Source organism: Trichomonas vaginalis, chromosome IV (assembly GCF_026262505.1).
Source record: "Trichomonas vaginalis G3 chromosome IV, whole genome shotgun sequence".
NCBI lineage: Eukaryota > Parabasalia > Trichomonadida > Trichomonadidae > Trichomonas > Trichomonas vaginalis.
In genome coordinates this window covers 29,820,221-29,839,487 of record NC_067206.1, presented here as the reverse complement: position 1 = coordinate 29,839,487, position 19,267 = coordinate 29,820,221, and the positions used below count along the sequence as shown (strand labels likewise).

At 26.6% G+C, this 19,267-nt stretch overlaps 6 protein-coding genes and 1 pseudogene across 7 annotated transcripts, besides 1 other annotated feature; 6 read left to right on the top strand and 1 right to left on the bottom strand.

Moving 5' to 3' along the window:
* Positions 1 to 11,840: 11,840 nt before the first annotated feature.
* Positions 11,841 to 19,267: part of a mobile genetic element that runs on past the window's edge.
* Positions 11,980 to 12,714, top strand: TVAGG3_0192710 (uncharacterized protein; the record flags this gene model as incomplete). Its single annotated transcript, XM_051226038.1, has 1 exon — positions 11,980 to 12,714. The coding sequence occupies one exon, from the start codon at positions 11,980 to 11,982 to the stop codon at positions 12,712 to 12,714; it is 735 nt and encodes a 244-aa protein (XP_051111024.1).
* TVAGG3_0192700 (uncharacterized protein) lies at positions 12,766 to 13,479 on the top strand (the record flags this gene model as incomplete). Its single annotated transcript, XM_051226037.1, has 1 exon — positions 12,766 to 13,479. A coding segment is annotated over one exon (714 nt), but the record flags the coding sequence as incomplete, so codon positions are not given.
* Positions 14,428 to 15,301, top strand: TVAGG3_0192690 (DNA/RNA polymerase superfamily; the record flags this gene model as incomplete). Its single annotated transcript, XM_051226036.1, has 1 exon — positions 14,428 to 15,301. A coding segment is annotated over one exon (874 nt), but the record flags the coding sequence as incomplete, so codon positions are not given.
* Positions 15,348 to 15,978, top strand: TVAGG3_0192680 (DNA/RNA polymerases family; the record flags this gene model as incomplete). Its single annotated transcript, XM_051226035.1, has 1 exon — positions 15,348 to 15,978. A coding segment is annotated over one exon (631 nt), but the record flags the coding sequence as incomplete, so codon positions are not given.
* TVAGG3_0192670 (uncharacterized protein) lies at positions 16,408 to 17,109 on the top strand (the record flags this gene model as incomplete). The annotated part of the gene is made up of 1 exon (XM_051226034.1): positions 16,408 to 17,109. A coding segment is annotated over one exon (702 nt), but the record flags the coding sequence as incomplete, so codon positions are not given.
* On the top strand, positions 18,002 to 18,272 carry TVAGG3_0192660 (annotated as a pseudogene). The gene has a single exon. A coding segment is annotated over exon 1 (271 nt).
* Positions 18,771 to 19,178, bottom strand: TVAGG3_0192650 (uncharacterized protein; the record flags this gene model as incomplete). The annotated part of the gene is made up of 1 exon (XM_051226033.1): positions 18,771 to 19,178. One exon carries the CDS (start codon positions 19,176 to 19,178, stop codon positions 18,771 to 18,773), a length of 408 nt encoding a protein of 135 aa, XP_051111019.1.

The following is a 19,267-nucleotide window of genomic DNA, read 5'->3' as shown; positions in this document are numbered from 1 at the left end:
GCAAAAAACAGAAATCCACACATTTTTAACTCCTTTTCGCGGGCAGATTTTTAAATGCCCAAATCATACACAAATTGAATTTGAAGGAATATCCGCAAATAATTCAACATCCAATAATAAGATTATATTATTTTCGAAATAATTGAAAGATGATTCAAATTTGAGTGTGATAATAAAGTAAAATATTAAATTATGGAATGTTTATTATAAAATAATGCGTGATAGAATCACGCGATTGGAAAAAATATTAGATAATCTTATAAATGCGCTTAACTAAAGAGGGCATTAATTAAGTTAGAGAGAACGTTATAAAACAATAATAAATATGAAAAGAATGAAAATTTAATAAAGTAATGCTAAACTTGAAAATAAAGATAATTTTAAAAGATGTTGATAAATGCGAAAAGAAAGAGAATCTGTTCCTTGTTAACAGCGCCATGTTCAACTAAGAATTTGACAATTTCAATTGAATTCTTTTCGATTGCAATACTAAGGGGGCATTTATTAACATCGAAAGAATTTCATAAAACAATGATAAATATGAAGAGAAAGAGAATTCTATAAAACAATGATAAATATGAAAAGAAAGAGAATGTTATAAAACAATGATAAATATGAAAAGAAAGAAAATGTTATAAAACAATGATAAATATGAAAAGAAATAGAAATTTGTAAGACAATGATAAATATGAAAAGAAAAAGAATAAGTTTCATGTTAACATCAGCGCCATGTTCAACTAAGAATTTGACAATTTCAATTGAATTCTTTTCGATTGCAATACTAAGGGGGCATTTATTAACATCGAAAGAATTTCATAAAACAATGATAAATATGAAGAGAAAGAGAATTCTATAAAATAATGATAAATATGAAGAGAAAGAGAATTCTATAAAACAATGATAAATATGAAAAGAAAGAAAATGTAATAAAACAATGATAAGTATGAAAAGAAATAGAAATTTGTAAGACAATGATAAATATGAAAAGAAAAAGAATAAGTTTCATGTTAACATCAGCGCCATGTTCAACTAAGAATTTGACAATTTCAATTGAATTCTTTTCGATTGCAATACTAAGGGGGCATTTATTAACATCGAAAGAATTTCATAAAACAATGATAAATATGAAGAGAAAGAGAATTCTATAAAACAATGATAAATATGAAAAGAAAGAGAATGCTATAAAACAATGATAAATATGAAAAGAAAGAAAATGTTATAAAACAATGATAAATATGAAAAGAAATAGAAATTTGTAAGACAATTATGAATATGAAAAGAAAAAGAATAAGTTTCATGTTAACATCAGCGCCATGTTCAACTAAGAATTTGACAATTTCAATTGAATTCTTTTCGATTGCAATACTAAGGGGGCATTTATTAACATCGAAAGAATTTCATAAAACAATGATAAATATGAAGAGAAAGAGAATTCTATAAAATAATGATAAATATGAAGAGAAAGAGAATTCTATAAAACAATGATAAATATGAAAAGAAAGAAAATGTAATAAAACAATGATAAGTATGAAAAGAAATAGAAATTTGTAAGACAATGATAAATATGAAAAGAAAAAGAATAAGTTTCATGTTAACATCAGCGCCATGTTCAACTAAGAATTTGACAATTTCAATTGAATTCTTTTCGATTGCAATACTAAGGGGGCATTTATTAACATCGAAAGAATTTTATATGATAAATATGAAAAGAAAGAGAATTATAAAACAATGAATAAATATGAAAAGAAAGAGAATGTTATAAAACAATGATAAATATGAAAAGAAAGAAAATGTAATAAAACAATGATAAATATGAAAAGAAATAGAAATTTGTAAGACAATTATGAATATGAAAAGAAAAAGAATAAGTTTCATGTTAACATCAGCGCCATGTTCAACTAAGAATTTGACAATTTCAATTGAATTCTTTTCGATTGCAATACTAAGGGGTATTTATTAATATCGAAAGAATTTCATAAAACAATGATAAATATGAAGAGAAAGAGAATTCTATAAAACAATGATAAATATGAAAAGAAAGAGAATTCTATAAAACAATGATAAATATGAAAAGAAAGAAAATGTAATAAAACAATGATAAATATGAAAAGAAATAGAAATTTGTAAGACAATTATGAATATGAAAAGAAAAAGAATAAATTTCATGTTAACATCAGCGCCATGTTCAACTAAGAATTTGACAATTTCAATTGAATTCTTTTCGATTGCAATACTAAGGGGGCATTTATTAATATCGAAAGAATTTCATAAAACAATGATAAATATGAAGAGAAAGAGAATTCTATAAAATAATGATAAATATGAAAAGAAAGAGAATGCTATAAAACAATGATAAATATGAAAAGAAAGAAAATGCTATAAAACAATGATAAATATGAAAAGAAAGAAAATGTTATAAAACAATGATAAATATGAAAAGAAAAAATGTTATAAAACAATGATAAATATGAAAAGAAATAGAAATTTGTAAGACAATTATGAATATGAAAAGAAAGAAATGAAAAAACAGATCATGTAAAAGACAAAAGAATAAGTTTCATGTTAACATCAGCGCATGTCAACTAAGAATTTGACAATTTCAATTGAATTCTTTTCGATTGCAATACTAAGGGGGCATTTATTAACATCGAAAGAATTTCATAAAACAATGATAAATATGAAGAGAAAGAGAATTCTATAAAATAATGATAAATATGAAAAGAAAGAACTATAACAATGATAAATATGAAAAGAAAGAAAATGCTATAAAACAATGATAAATATGAAAAGAAAGAAAATGTTATAAAACAATGATAAATAGAAAAGAAATAGAAATTTGTAAGACAATTATGAATATGAAAAAGAAAAAGAATAAGTTCATGTTAACATCAGCGCCATGTTCAACTAAGAATTTGACAATTTCAATTGAATTCTTTTCGATGCAATACTAAGGGGGCATTTATTAACATCGAAAGAATTTCATAAAACAATGATAAATATGAAGAGAAAGAGAATTCTATAAAAAATGATAAATATGAAAGAAAGAGAATGCTATAAACAATGATAAATATGAAAAGAAAGAAAATGTTATAAAACAATGAATAAATATGAAAAGAAAGAAAAATGTTATAAAACAATGATAAATATGAAAAGAAAGAAAATGTTATAAACAATGATAAATATGAAAAGAAATAGAAATTTGTAAGACAATTATGAATATGAAAAGAAAAAGAATAAGTTTCATGTTAACATCAGCGCCATGTTCAACTAAGAATTTGACAATTTCAATTAAATTCTTTTCGATTGCAGTACTAAGGAGGCATTCACTAATATAGAGAGAATGTTATAAAACAATGGTAGATATGAAATGAATTAAAATTATATCAAACAATGATGAATATGAAAATAATGAGAATATCACAAAGTAATTATGAATATGAAAAGAAAGAAAATTTTATAAATAAATGATAAATATGATAAGAAAGAGAATGAGATAGATAAATGATAAATATGATAAGAAAGAGAATGAGATAGATAAATGATAAATATGAAAAGAAGGAAAATAAATTAAACCAATGATAAAATTGAAAAGACAGGGAACTAATTAAACAAATGAAAAATTGAAAAAAAAAGAGAATGTAATAATTAAATGATAAATATGAAAAGAAAGAGAATGCTATAAAACAATGATAAATATGAAAAGGAAGAGAATGTAATAAAGCAATTATCAATATAAATTGAAAGAAAATGTCATAAAACAATGATAAAATAAAAGAAATAGAAATTTGTAAGACATTATGAATATGAAAAGAAAAGAATAAATTTCATGTTAACATCAGCGCCATGTTCAACTAAGAATTTGACAATTTCAATTGAATTCTTTTCGATTGCAATACTAAGGGGCATTTATTAACATCGAGAAGAATTTCATAAAACAATGATAAATATGAAGAGAAAGAGAATTCTATAAAACAATGATAAATATGAAAAGAAAGAGAATTCTATAAAACAATGATAAATATGAAAAGAAAGAGAATGCTATAAAACAATGATAAATATGAAAAGAAAGAAATGTTATAAAACAATGATAAATATAAAAGAAAAAGAATAAATTTCATGTTAACATCAGCGCCATGTTCAACTAAGAATTTGACAATTTCAATTGAATTCTTTTCGATTGCAATACTAAGGGGGCATTTATTAACATCGAAAGAATTTCATAAAACAATGATAAATATGAAGAGAAAGAGAATTCTATAAAATAATGATAAATATGAAAAGAAAGAGAATTCTATAAAACAATGATAAATATGAAAAGAAAGAAAATGTAATAAAACAATGATAAATATGAAAAGAAATAGAAATTTGTAAGACAATGATAAATATGAAAAGAAAAAGAATAAATTTCATGTTAACATCAGCGCCATGTTCAACTAAGAATTTGACAATTTCAATTGAATTCTTTTTGATTGCAATACTAAGGGGGTATTTATTAATATCGAAAGAATTTCATAAAACAATGATAAATATGAAGAGAAAGAGAATTCTATAAAACAATGATAAATATGAAAAGAAATAGAAATTTGTAAGACAATGATAAATATGAAAAGAAAAAGAATAAATTTCATGTTAACATCAGCGCCATGTTCAACTAAGAATTTGACAATTTCAATTGAATTCTTTTTGATTGCAATACTAAGGGGTATTTATTAATATCGAAAGAATTTCATAAAACAATGATAAATATGAAGAGAAAGAGAATTCTATAAAACAATGATAAATATGAAAAGAAATAGAAATTTGTAAGACAATTATGAATATGAAAAGAAAAAGAATAAATTTCATGTTAACATCAGCGCCATGTTCAACTAAGAATTTGACAATTTCAATTGAATTCTTTTCGATTGCAATACTAAGGGGGCATTTATTAACATCGAAAGAATTTCATAAAACAATGATAAATATGAAAGAAAGAGAATTCTATAAAACAATGATAAAATGAAAAGAAAGAGAATTCTATATAAAACAATGATAAATATGAAAAGAAAGAGAATGCTATAAACAATGAAAATATGAAAAGAAAGAAAATGTTATAAAACAATGATAAATATGAAAAGAAAGAGAATGCTATAAAACAATGATAAATATGAAAAGAAAGAGAATCTGTTCCTTGTTAACAGCGCCATGTTCAACTAAGAATTTGACAATTTCAATTGAATTCTTTTCGATTGCAATACTAAGGGGGCATTTATATAACATCGAAAGAATTTCATAAAACAATGATAAATATGAAGAGAAAGAGAATTCTATAAAATAATGATAAATATGAAAAGAAAGAGAATTCTATAAAAACAATGATAAATATGAAAAGAAAGAAAATGTTATAAAACAATGATAAATATGAAAAGAAAGAAAATGTAATAAACAATGATAATATGAAAGAAATAGAAATTTGTAAGACAATGATAAATATGAAAAGAAAAAGAATAAATTTCATGTTAACATCAGCGCCATGTTCAACTAAGAATTTGACAATTTCAATTGAATTCTTTTTTGATTGCAATACTAAGGGGGTATTTATTAATATCGAAAGAATTTCATAAAACAATGATAAATATGAAGAGAAAGAGAATTCTATAAAACAATGATAAATATGAAAAGAAATAGAAATTTGTAAGACAATTATGAATATGAAAAGAAAAAGAATAAATTTCATGTTAACATCAGCGCCATGTTCAACTAAGAATTTGACAATTTCAATTGAATTCTTTTCGATTGCAATACTAAGGGGCATTTATTAACATCGAAAGAATTTCATAAACAATGATAAATATGAAGAGAAAGAGAATTCTATAAAACAATGATAAATATGAAAAGAAAGAGAATTCTATAAAACAATGATAAATATGAAAAGAAAGAGAATGCTATAAAACAATGATAAATATGAAAAGAAAGAAAATGTTATAAAACAATGATAAATATGAAAAGAAATAGAAATTTGTAAGACAATTATGAATATGAAAAGAAAAAGAATAAGTTTCATGTTAACATCAGCGCCATGTTCAACTAAGAATTTGACAATTTCAATTGAATTCTTTTCGATTGCAATACTAAGGGGGCATTTATTAACATCGAAAGAATTTCATAAAACAATGATAAATATGAAGAGAAAGAGAATGCTATAAAATAATGATAAATATGAAGAGAAAGGGAATGCTATAAAACAATGATAAATATGAAAAGAAAGAAAATGTTATAAAACAATGATAAATATGAAAAGAAAGAAAATGTAATAAAACAATGATAAATATGAAAAGAAATAGAAATTTGTAAGACAATTATGAATATGAAAAGAAAAAGAATAAGTTTCATGTTAACATCAGCGCCATGTTCAACTAAGAATTTGACAATTTCAATTAAATTCTTTTCGATTGCAGTACTAAGGAGGCATTCACTAATATAGAGAGAATGTTATAAAACAATGGTAGATATGAAATGAATTAAAATTATATCAAACAATGATGAATATGAAAATAATGAGAATATCACAGTAATTATGAATATGAAAAAAGAAAATTTTATAAATAAATGATAAATATGATAAGAAAGAGAATGAGATAGATAAATGATAAATATGATAAGAAAGAGAATGAGATAGATAAATGATAAATATGAAAAGAAGGAAAATAAATTAAACCAATGATAAAATTGAAAAGACAGGGAACTAATTAAACAAATGATAAAATTGAAAAAAAAGAGAATGTAATAATTAAATGATAAATATGAAAAGAAAGAGAATGCTATAAAACAATGATAAATATGAAAAGGAAGAGAATGTAATAAAGCAATTATCAATATAAATTGAAAGAAAATGTCATAAAACAATGATAAATATGAAAAGAAATAGAAATTTGTAAGACAATTATGAATATGAAAAGAAAAAGAATAAATTTCATGTTAACATCAGCGCCATGTTCAACTAAGAATTTGACAATTTCAATTGAATTCTTTTCGATTGCAATACTAAGGGGGCATTTATTAACATCGAAAGAATTTCATAAAACAATGATAAATATGAAGAGAAAGAGAATTCTATAAAACAATGATAAATATGAAAAGAAGAGAATGCTATAAAACAGATAAATATGAAAAGAAAGAAAATGTTATAAAACAATGATAAATATGAAAAGAAAGAAAATGTAATAAAACAATGATAAATATGAAAAGAAATAGAAATTTGTAAGACAATGATAAATATGAAAAGAAATAGGATTCCATTAAAAAATAATAATGAATATGAAAAGATAGAGGATTTCATCAAATAATGATGAATATGATAAGAATGAGAATGCTATAAATCAATGATAGACATGAAAAGATAGAGGATTTCATCAAATAATGATGTGCATGAACAGAAATATAATGTAATAAAACTATGGGAAATATGAAAAGAAAGGATGTTCCATAAGACAATGATAAATATCAAAAGAATTAGAATTGAATAAGGCAATTATGAATATGAAAAGTAAGAAAACAAAATCCATGTTAACATTAGCACCATGTTCAACTAAGAATTTGACAATTTCAACTAAATTCATTTTGATTGCAATACTAAGGAGGCATTCATTAATATAGAGAGAATTTTATAAAACAATGATAAATATGAAAAGAAATAAAATTCCATGTGGCAATGATAAATACTGTAAATCAATTATGAATATGAAAGGAAAAGAAATATAATCAATCAATAATAAATATGAAAAGAAAGATAATGTAATAAAACAATGAGAAATTTGAAAAAAAAGAGAATACCATAAACCAATGGTGAATATGAAAAGAAAGATAATGTTATAAAATAATTATGAATATGAAAAGAAAGAGAATACTATAAAACCATGATGAATATAAATTGAAAGATAAAGTAATAAAACAATGATAAATATGAAAAGAAAGAAAATGTCATAAATCAATGATAAATATGAAAAGAAAGAAAATGTCATAAATCAATGATAAATATGAAAAGAAATAAAATACTATAAAACAATGATAAATATAAAAAGAAAGAGAATTCCGGAAAACAATAATGAATATGAAAAGAAAGATAATGTCATAAAGTAATGGTGAATATGAAAAGAAAGTTAACAATACAAAACAATGATAAATATGATAAGAAAGAGAATGCTATAAAGTAATGATGAATATGAAAAGAAAGAAAATGTCATAGATCAATGATAAATATGAAAAGAAAGAAATGTCATAGATCAATGATAAATATGAAAAGAAAGAGAACATAAAATAATGAATAACATGAAAAGTAAGAGAATATCATAAAGCAATGACAAATATGAAGAGAAAGAGAATAATTTTCATGTCAACATCAGCGCCATGTTCAACAAAGAATTTGACAATTTCGATTGAATTTGTTTTGATTGTAATAGAAAGTGGAGTATCACTAAGATCAAAGGAATTTTATAAAGCAATGATAAATATGATAAGAAAGAGAATGTCATAAACCAATTGTGAATATGAAAAGAAAGAAAATATAATAAGGTTTGTTGATGTCAGCCCCATTAGAAAGTAAATACGAAATAACTTTAAAGTTTCCAAAATACATGCATTCTCTTATTGAATCAGGATTTTGTCCGAAGTTTGATTTAAGATACTCAGCAATTTCATAGTGTTGATAACCCAATGCTGTATTAATCATTTTATTAAATGATTCACCTTCTTCTACCATTTGCATAAATATGTTTTTATTTCCTCCTTTAACAGCATATTCTTCAGAGTGTTTAGTGTATTTAGCTCCTAAATTTTTCAAGTAATTGAAGCATAATTCTGATCCGTATTTAATTGCACAATCAAGTGGTTTGATTTCATCATCTATTTTCGTGTTAATTTTAAGATTTGGGAATTTACTTTTAAGGTCATCAACTAAATCCCATGCAATATAGTATAAGGGAGACTCTTTTGAATATAAATTGAGAATTGCTTCTTCTGTCATTTTAGGCTTAAATTTTTCAAAATTGAAACCTTTATAATGTAGAAGCGTTGCTAATTTAATATTATTCGGCTTGATGACGCATGAGAATTCGTTAGATATCTTTTGATAGAATTCTGAAAATAAATTAATGTCTTTTTCACGAATTTCCGAAAAAGCGCTAATCAAGTAAATTGCCATATGGATGGATATTTTGTTAGTTTTAATTAAATCTATAATTTCTGCTGATGATGTTAAAATATTATTTGAATTGACTTCCGAAATAATTTTTGAAGCTTGGCTAGGGTATTTGAAGGGTTCAATTGGCTTAAGGCTGCTAAAATTGCATTCGCCTTCATTTACTGGTTGCTTGTACTTGACATGCTTTGTAATTTTTTTTGGTCGTGACACTTTTAGGGACAAAATCAAGTGTTTCTACCAAATAATAAGAGAAAAGGGTAAATTTTTTTGAGAGCGGTACATCTCACAAAAATTGACATTGTAAAGTTAGTCAGTTTACAATTGTAAAATGGCAAATTTGCCACTTGTTTGCCAACTACAAAAAAAGTTTGGCGCCAAATCGCAAAAGTGTCATAATCTCATGGTGGACCACAGTTGGAGTCGCCGCCGACAATCCACTTGCTGGGATGCTACGCAGCCTTTGATCTGGCCAATCATAGTGCTGCTCCATCCACATCAGCAAGTGATTTCGGCAGGAGATCCCCAATCGGTCTTCCATGAGAGTTCCACAAGCCAGAAGCGCAATACCTGTGCAGTCTAACTGCTAGGATATAGTAGCTAGGCTGTGTAGGTATTGCGCTTCTAAGGATATTAGTTATCCGTTATTGCCCTCATTCATTTACACTACCGCCCCCTGGTCCCCAAAGGGCCAAGGATTCTGTAATTACTCGAGCAGGGCAAAGTTCTTCCGAGATCTCTCATTCCATCGAAAGATCTCGGAAGAACTTTGCCTTAAACTACTCAATTACTGTTCCCTGGTTTTCAAAGAGCCAGGGATTCTGTAGTTGATCTAATAAGGCAGAGTTTTTTCCGAAGTCTCTCATTTGATGAGAGGCCTCGGAAGAACTCTGCCTTAAGATAGCGTACTTGTGATCTCTAACAATTTGTGTGTCGAGAATGTAAATTTATTCGACTAGGACAGAGTTTTTCCGAAGTCTCTCATTTGATGAGAGGCCTCGGAAAAACTCTGCCTAGTGTAATGTAGTTGTGGTACTTGGCCCACAAAAAGCGAGAGAACATGTCTGTAATTCGTTTATGCTGAAGTTATCTGGATGTCTCTCAAATGAGAGAGGAAATCCAGATAACTTCAGCATAAGTTAATGCATATGTGGTTCTCTGGCTCTTTGTCGGCCAGAGAACGAATAAAAAGTTTAATGGGTGAGTAGGCTCGATGGATGCCTACTCATTGCAAATATACGTTATTTTTTTTCCTATGAGAAAATAGTTTTCCAGTTTTATAATACCATATGTTTTATTTCTTCATATATAATCTAATTTTCTTATTAAACCCTAATTTTTCCGTGTGATTCGGAATCTCCGCATTCAAAAACTGCGTTTTCCGCCATCAGAACGCGAAAATATTCACTACATGAGGAGATAAAGAAGATTCTTTCTCACCAAAATTCCAAAAAAAATTGTTTTTCTTTTTTTCTCCGCGAAAAATGTACTTTTTGATTTCGAAATTTTCGAAACGTGATTTTTTTGGAAATTTTTGTGAAACTTAAATACGGTGAATCTGATTTATTTTAAGTGTTCTTTTATTATGTTCACTTAATTTTGAGTTTTACGCAAATTTGAAATTATGAATTTCGGAAAATCTCTTTTTCTCCTTTGGAATAGGTTATATATGAAGAAATAAAGCATATGGTATTATAAAACTGGAAAACTAATTTGAATAAATTTTAGAGGAATTTCTCCAGAGAATCAATTTCAATAGAATACAAAGTAAATTATTAAAATAATCAAATTTGATTTAGTGAAATAATTTTTCACACATTTATTTGCAAGTAATAGTTCAAGAATGATAATGTTCTACTATTTCATTAAATTATTTAATAAATATTAATTACCTAATTTTTTTTTCATTATAAATAATATATCTGTTAAATATTGAAATATTATTTTCAGCATTACTAGTAGTAGGATAGGAAGGGTTTTGTGACTTTTTTTGTTACGTCTATATATAGATGAAGGTATATTTTCACATCTTCTATATATAGATGATATAAAAATTTTTTCTTACGTTTTTTAAGTCATGAATTCGTAAGAAAGCGCGACATTATTAAATAAATTAGTAATAAATATTATATACTAAACACATTTTAAAATTTATTTATAAATCATTAAAAAATTAACATTAATTTTAAAATAATTTATTTATTTATAAATCATTAAAAAATTAACATTAATTTTAAAATAATTTATTTTTTTATCTTTTATAAAAGAAGCTATATATAGATGATGTCAGATATTCCGCGATTAATTAAACATTGTTTAAATCCTGAATGGAATCAATGGAGTCATAAACGAGTAAAATAAACTTTAAAAATTCATGTCTTACGAAAAATTAAAACTTAGTTATGTTTATTATTTTATTTTTTTTATTTTGTATGAAATGAGCGTCAAAACTAACAACGTTAAAAAATTAGGATTCACAAACGAGGAAATAAAGGATATATTAGAGGAGGTGGGTTATGAAGTTGATAAATATTATTTAAGAAATTGTCAAAATTTGCCGAGTTATTAAATGATTTAGATTATGATGGAAAAATGAATAAAGATGATGTTATAAATTTCTTATATCCCATCTGAAGAAGAAAAACCTAAAGAACCTGATGTTTTCCCCGAATATTATGAAGAACGGATTAAGGATGATGAATACAATGAAATTGAAAGACTGGAAAAAATAAGAGATGAAATAGATGAAAAAATTAAGGAATTAAGAGAAGTTGAAAATATATGAAAATGAAGTAGAGGGTTTAATGAATATCCCAGCTTCAGAATCAGAAGTACAGAAATCTCATGAAGAAAGATATAAAAATTATGTCTCAGAATCAACACAAAATTTATTAGATGGTGAAATAGACGAAACACTTTCAGAAGAAGGTACTAAATTTATTCGTAAACATAAGTTACAATTTATTGATAATGAAGAATACCCCTGTATCCTACTTTCACCACCTTTAGATTCCAAAAAATTCAAAAAAGCTCTTAAAAACGTGACATATGCAACTAATACGATTAAGAAAGAAGATCATGATATTTACACAAATTATTATTTAAATAAATGCACGGGTGTTGATAAAGTTTTTGATTTATTAGATAAAATATCAAAAGAAACCATTGGAACCTATAAAATTTTGTGTGATTGTGGTTTCATTATTGAAGATACTAATAATGTTTCATATGAAAGAACAGCACCGAAGGAAGATGAAGTTGAAAGGTCTATACCATTCGTTATTAAGAACATAAAAGATATGAAAACTTATAAACATTATATTTATTCATTTATTTCAGAAAAAATGGAAGCAACCCATAAAACATCTTCTCATCATTTTATAGCTATTCATACATTCCTTTTCAAAGTTGTGAAATTAAATAAGACAGGAATTAGATTTAATGTATCAGGGTACGCATTCTTGAGTAAATTAAAATGTATTCGTCACGTCGCAGATGATAAAAATTTATGTGTTCTTAATTCATTTTATGGGCTTTAAAAAATAAACTTTATTTTTATTTATTTTTAATTTTTTTTTATTCTTACATAAATGAACAAAAACGGAACAGCTAAAATGAATGATAATCAAATTAGAGCAGAAGGTAGAAGGTTATTTAAACACTTCTATAACATTCCTGATGGTGTTAATCCTAAAACTCGTAGAAGCTATTTAAATGAAGCAATAGATGCATATGAAGGGTTTGACATTTCATCAGAAAGTGAGAGATTAGCGAGAATGTTAAATGTTAATATTGATTTCTATTATTGTGATCCTCAACCAGAAGACGTGGACATAAATAAGGTAGACTTTCCATTAGTGGAATCAATAATGATAGATCCAGAATTTGAAACAGTAAATATTTTATTAACACAGAGTCCATGTGGAAAACTTCACGCTGACAGAATAACAGACGTAGAAGCACTCACCGGCTATAAAGTTTGTCCATATTGTAAAGAAGAAGTTTATTCTATCCGCGATGATCCAGAAAGGAAAAACCAAAGAAGATTTTTAAAGCATTGTGAGAAATGTAAAGAAAATAATGGAAGATTAATTCAAGACGTTCAGTTGCAAAAGACCCAGCAACCATATACACCACATATTACGAAACAGAAGATATATCAGTGGTTATTAGCTCACAATTTGCAGAAATATTATAAACCGACAAGATATTATATTACCTTTGACTTTGAAACATTAGAGACTAAAGAAGAATTACAACTTTCTGAGTGTGCAACTTTGAATGCTTACTTAAAACCATTCATGGTATCATCAACGGTTAAATTAAATGATAAAACGTATACGAGGAATTTTTGCTTAACTTCGAGTGATTCTTTTATTTCTGATTGGATTGAGTTTTTATTTTCAACCTGTTCATTAGTTGCTAAATCAAATATTGAACAATATGAAGAATTATTGAAGCCGCAAACGGTGGGGACTTTGTCTCATACATTAAATGAAAAACAGAAGGAAGCATTTAAAGAACTTCTAGATGAGGAATTCAATAAAGTGAATATCATAGGTTTTAATTCGGGAAAGTTTGATTTAAATTTAATTCTTCGTGATTTAAATACTGCAAAATGGAAAATAAAATCAATGCTGGGTTCATCTTCACAATTTAAGCAAATCATTGTAAAGAAAACAAACGTTCCATATGAATTGAGATTTATTGACATCAGAAATTATATAGCGGGTGGGACATTAGACCAATTCACTCAAGATTTCGGAAACAATAAATCACGTGTTAAATCCTTTTTCCCTTATCAATTCATCACGTGGGAAAATTACGAAGAAGAATTATATAAAGTGGAACCATTCACGAAAGATTCATTTTATTCAGCATTAACTCAAGAAACTATATCAGATAGTGATTATCAAATATATCTCAATGATGCTAAAAACTTTAAGAATAGATTAGAATATTTTATTCATTATTGCAATAAAGATGTTGAAATTATGATTGACCCAATCGATAAAATTATTGAAGAAACATTTGTTTATAAAATTGACACGCTTCATAATCTTTCTTTATCATCGAATGCTTCAATGATTCGTTACGCTTTAGCATATAAAGACTTTAATCCTAATGAAAAATATCCTGAGGAAGAGATAGAATCAAGTTTTGAATTAACGAAAAAGTATTGGAAATATAAAATTGAATCATATAAGAAACAAGATGAAAAAGCAGAAAGGGATACTAAAAATAATGTTTCAATGGATGATTTTCAATACTATCACGATTTAATCCTTTCATCTAAATGCAAAATGTGTGGTAAAGCGTTTACATATGCAAATAAACCAACATTGGATAGAATCGATAATGAAAAACCACATACCAAAGAAAATTGTCAGTTAATGTGTTGTTATTGCAATGTCATAAAATCAAATAAAGATGAAGATGTTCAACGTTTAAGAATCAATTTAAGAAATTATGCATTAAAAAATAATTTACCAATGACTTTAGATTCAGTTGAAGCTTATCACATTCTCCGTAATGGAATTACTGGTGGTTTATCAAATGTTCAACATAGAGTAAATCTTAAAGGAATCACGCGCATTAATAAACTTGCATATAATCCAGAAACTAAAACTGTATCAAATGAGGACACCACCAACATTATGACTCATTTCGTTGGTGTTGATTTTAATTCATTATATCCTTCATCATTTTCATCTAATCCTCATGATTTCATTCAATATACTGACCATAAAATGTATATGCCGGGAAGATTGAATGGTGTTATCATTTGTGATACAGCAACAAAGAAAGCAAAAGCACTGGGAATTATTAGAAAGAAAAATACTTTATTCGTGGCTGAAGTAAAGGGTCACATTGATGAAAAATACATTAATGATTACATAAACTTTTTACCGATAATAAGAAACTTAGATATTATCACAGATGAAAAAACAATTGGCAGTTTTATGTATAATTACATGAAATCAAACAATCTACCAGTTGACCAGAAACAGAGGAAATTAACTCAGTTAGCATCAACACACAACCAATATCAACCATTTTCTTCTTATTATCTTTGGTATCTAATAGACAGATTTCATTTTATCATCGATGATATTCAATCAATTTTAACATTTACTAAAACACTTGTTTTAATGAATTTGCGAACAAATTTATGAACGAAAGACAAAAGGCTGAATTAGCAGGAAATAAAGGAAAAAGTTTATTTTGCAAGATTTCGCTTAATGGATCATATGGTTACGATGCAATGAATACACAAAATTACGCAAAGACTAAAATAATGAATGCACAGAAGGCATGCGTTGCATGTATGTCAAATAAGTTTAAAAACATAAGAGAAATAGGTGAAGATACATATCAAGTGATGCTTAAAGATAGATTTTATAGATGTGATACATGTTTACAAGAGGCATTCTTCACTTTAGATAATGCTAAATACTGGTATTTGGTTTTCATTTATGATTTTATGTATAAATGCATGAATGTTAATCGTTTTCATTTCATTGAAGGTGATACTGATTCATCTTATTGGCAATCGCTGGCGATCCAAATCTTCCTAACACTCAAGCATTTCAAGCAATTGTTACCGATAAACAATTTTATGATAAAAACATTTTCAAATTCGCACCATTTGATTTCTTCTGTTTTGATGAGAAATTTAAAACCTAAATTAAAGAATAAAGCTGAAGAAAAAGCACATGAGAAGAAGTTATTGGGTTTAGCAATTGAGAAACAAGGTGATAACATGGTTGCTTTATGCCCCAAGTGTTATACATCATTCAACGGTTCAATTGATGGAAGTGATTTTAAAAAGATTGCACAAAAAATGAAAGGTGTTAGTTTACGACAAAATAAACAATTAACACCTAAAATTATTTGGATATAATAAATGATAAAGTGATATTTGATGGTCAGAATATTAATTTACAACTTAAAAACGGGTCAATGACTCGCTTAACAATCGGTAAGACTGCATTAACAGGAGCACACACTAAGGCTGTATGTTGTGAAAATGGATGTTGTATGCCATTTTTTAATACAATTTAAAAATGTAGGGGTTGAGTCATGAATTTAAAATTTTTATTTTTAATAAAATACCACAGAAGAGACAAAAGGAACCGTTAATGATGTGATTCAATATGTAAATAATGGTTTTGATACTATGATTCAAAGAGGTGGGCACCCTTAAAACATTTTATTTTATTTTTATATAAATGGATAATGTAGATTTAGAAATTTTAATTGATGATTTAGTATTTAATCAAAATTTTCTTGATTATTACGATTTAAAAGCATATCTCCAAAAACATAATAACAATATAACGGGTGATGATATGGATTATTATTATCAGTATTATAAAAATGAAATTTTGAAATATCATGATAAAATAATTTCTAAAATTAAAGACAAAATTAAAAATAATGAATATACAAAGGGAAAAACTAAATCACAACTTAAACAATTGAAAGATTTCAAAAATAAAGTATTAACAGAAGAAGATATTGATGAATTATATAAATTATATAATCCTGAGCCGCAAAAGCCAAAGAAGAAAAAGCCGAAAACAACACCAAAAGAGAAAGTAGCAAATGTTCAACAGCTAAAGGTGCAAAACGCCCAGGTCCTTCAGACCATAAATGATGCACAAGCTTTAATTTATGATTCATTAGTTAAACCATATTCAGCCCGACTTTTAAATGAAGATCAACTTTTGGAATTCATCCTTCAACATAAACTCGAAGCGGGACAGTATATCAAACCTTTATATACAGCATATTTAAAACAAATGAATAGAATACATCCAGAATTAATGAAAGGAGGAATGAAATCCAAAACTTCATCATCCAAAATCAAAGCAGATAAAATTAAATCACTTGCAATACCAAAACCTCCAACAGTAGTACCTCCTCCTTCAGTTAATCCTTCATCATTCACTTTATTATATCCCATTTCAAACATTAAAGAAGCAAAAAGATTTTAAAAAGGATTTCAAAATATTAAATAAACAACTGACCCGAAAATTCAACGTTAAAGGAAAAATTTAGTCGCCCTTCATTTGCTCCATATCCATATTCATACGAAATCGATCATTTAGAATATTCAAAAGGAAACGTTACTTATTTATTTGCCATTAACATTAACACCAGATATTTATATTGCATTCCGGTGAAAGGGAAAACAGAACAGGAAACAAGAAGAGCTATACAATACTTACTAGATCATGAAAGAGTAGATAATATAAGGGGTGATGGTGATAAAGGATTTCAGGCAGCTATGGCTCATTATTTCCCACAAATTAATTTTTACTTTTCATCCTCTCCATATACGTTTCATAAATAAAATAGTTGATGTGGTATGAGCACTCTTAGAGATGCGTTAGGGGTTAACGGTCAGATATACTGGGATGGAAATCATGACTCCATCATACAGCAGTTAGTATATTATTACAATAATACATGGCATAGAACTATAAACATGAAACCAGTGGAAATGAAAAATGATATTTCAAAAGAATGGGAATATATTAGAAAGCAAATGGAAAGGTTGAATGATGTTAACGTGAACAAATTAATTCGGGCTCATGAATTTTAAAACAAGGGGATAAAGTTTTGATTCATCTCGATTATGGAAAAACTGATAAATCAATGACAAAAAGAAAGACGAAGATTTGAACACAATAGCTGAATTTGTTAGATATATAAACGGCAATGCATTAGTTGAGGTTAACAATAAATTAATAGAAATTCCGATTTATTTTATTACTCCATTATATTTAATAATATTTAATTTTTTTTATTTCGTAAGAAATGAGTGACAACGAAGCAGCCGAGAGTCCAGACGATGAATATAAAAAGAAACTAAACAGAATTAAATCAAAAATATGCTATTACAAAAGAAGCCGCAATGCGGTGGGGCTGAAAACGATAAAGAGAGGAAAGAAATAATCGAAAAATTAGAAACTTACCGTTCAATCCTTAAACTGAGTGAAGCAAAAAAAAAGAATTTAATAGAATAAATAAATTGATTGGAAGAGATGAATTTAATAAAGATGAATTTTTAAACTCAATCCAAATTTAATTTTTATTCCTCTTCCCGAACCCTTCTAGGTTCTTCTTTCCATCATTACTGCATAACCGCATCTTCTCGGTTTTCGTGGTTTGTTGTTTTTAATTAGTTCTTGCATCTTTTTTATCATTTCCTCCCTTGTTATGATTCGTGGTAAATTTTGAGCTTGTGGGGTATTCATTTATATAAAAATAAAATTTTGTTATCAGTTATTTTATCGTTATTTTATTAAGTTCATCTTTAGTTAATTTGAATGATAAGAAAATTTATTTTTGAATAACTGAAGGTGTCACCAGGTTAATTAACTTCTCTGAAAAAATGAGACAACATGACATTTTGACAACACAGTAGGATTAATGAGGAAGGCATTTATGAATTATTTTTGAATAACTGAAGGTGTCACCAGGTCACCAGGTCACCAGGTTAATTAACTTCTCTGAAAAAATGAGACAACATGACATTTTGACAACACAGCAAGGATGGAAAGCAAAAATAAATTCAAATCATACTTTATAAAGCTTCATTTACAGGTATTTCATCGTCAGTAAATGAATCATCATTATCATTTGGTTCAACCTGTTTATATAATCCTTTCATTTCTTCTTTCAAAACATAATACCATGTCTGTTTACCATCTATTTTTCTTTGTTTCCTTTCACATTTATCCTTAATGCTCATTTGGAAATTCTTGTCTTTCATGTCTGATGGTTTGCAGAATAGAGCATTTTTACACGTCATACCTACACACAATTCATCATAATGTGTATTTATCCATACATCTAAAGGATTTGTTGATAATTCAATTAAATCTTGTTTGGCTTCAGTCATCGGTATGATTCGTACATTAAATGATGAAAGGTCGTAATTGATAAAATATGTCAGTAAATTATCATAAAATTCCTTTGTGCATGAATCCATTAAATTCTTGAAGTAATCAAATTGACCCTTAAATTTACCATTAACCCTTAAAACTACGTATCTTCTGTCTCCAACTTCAATTTTGACAG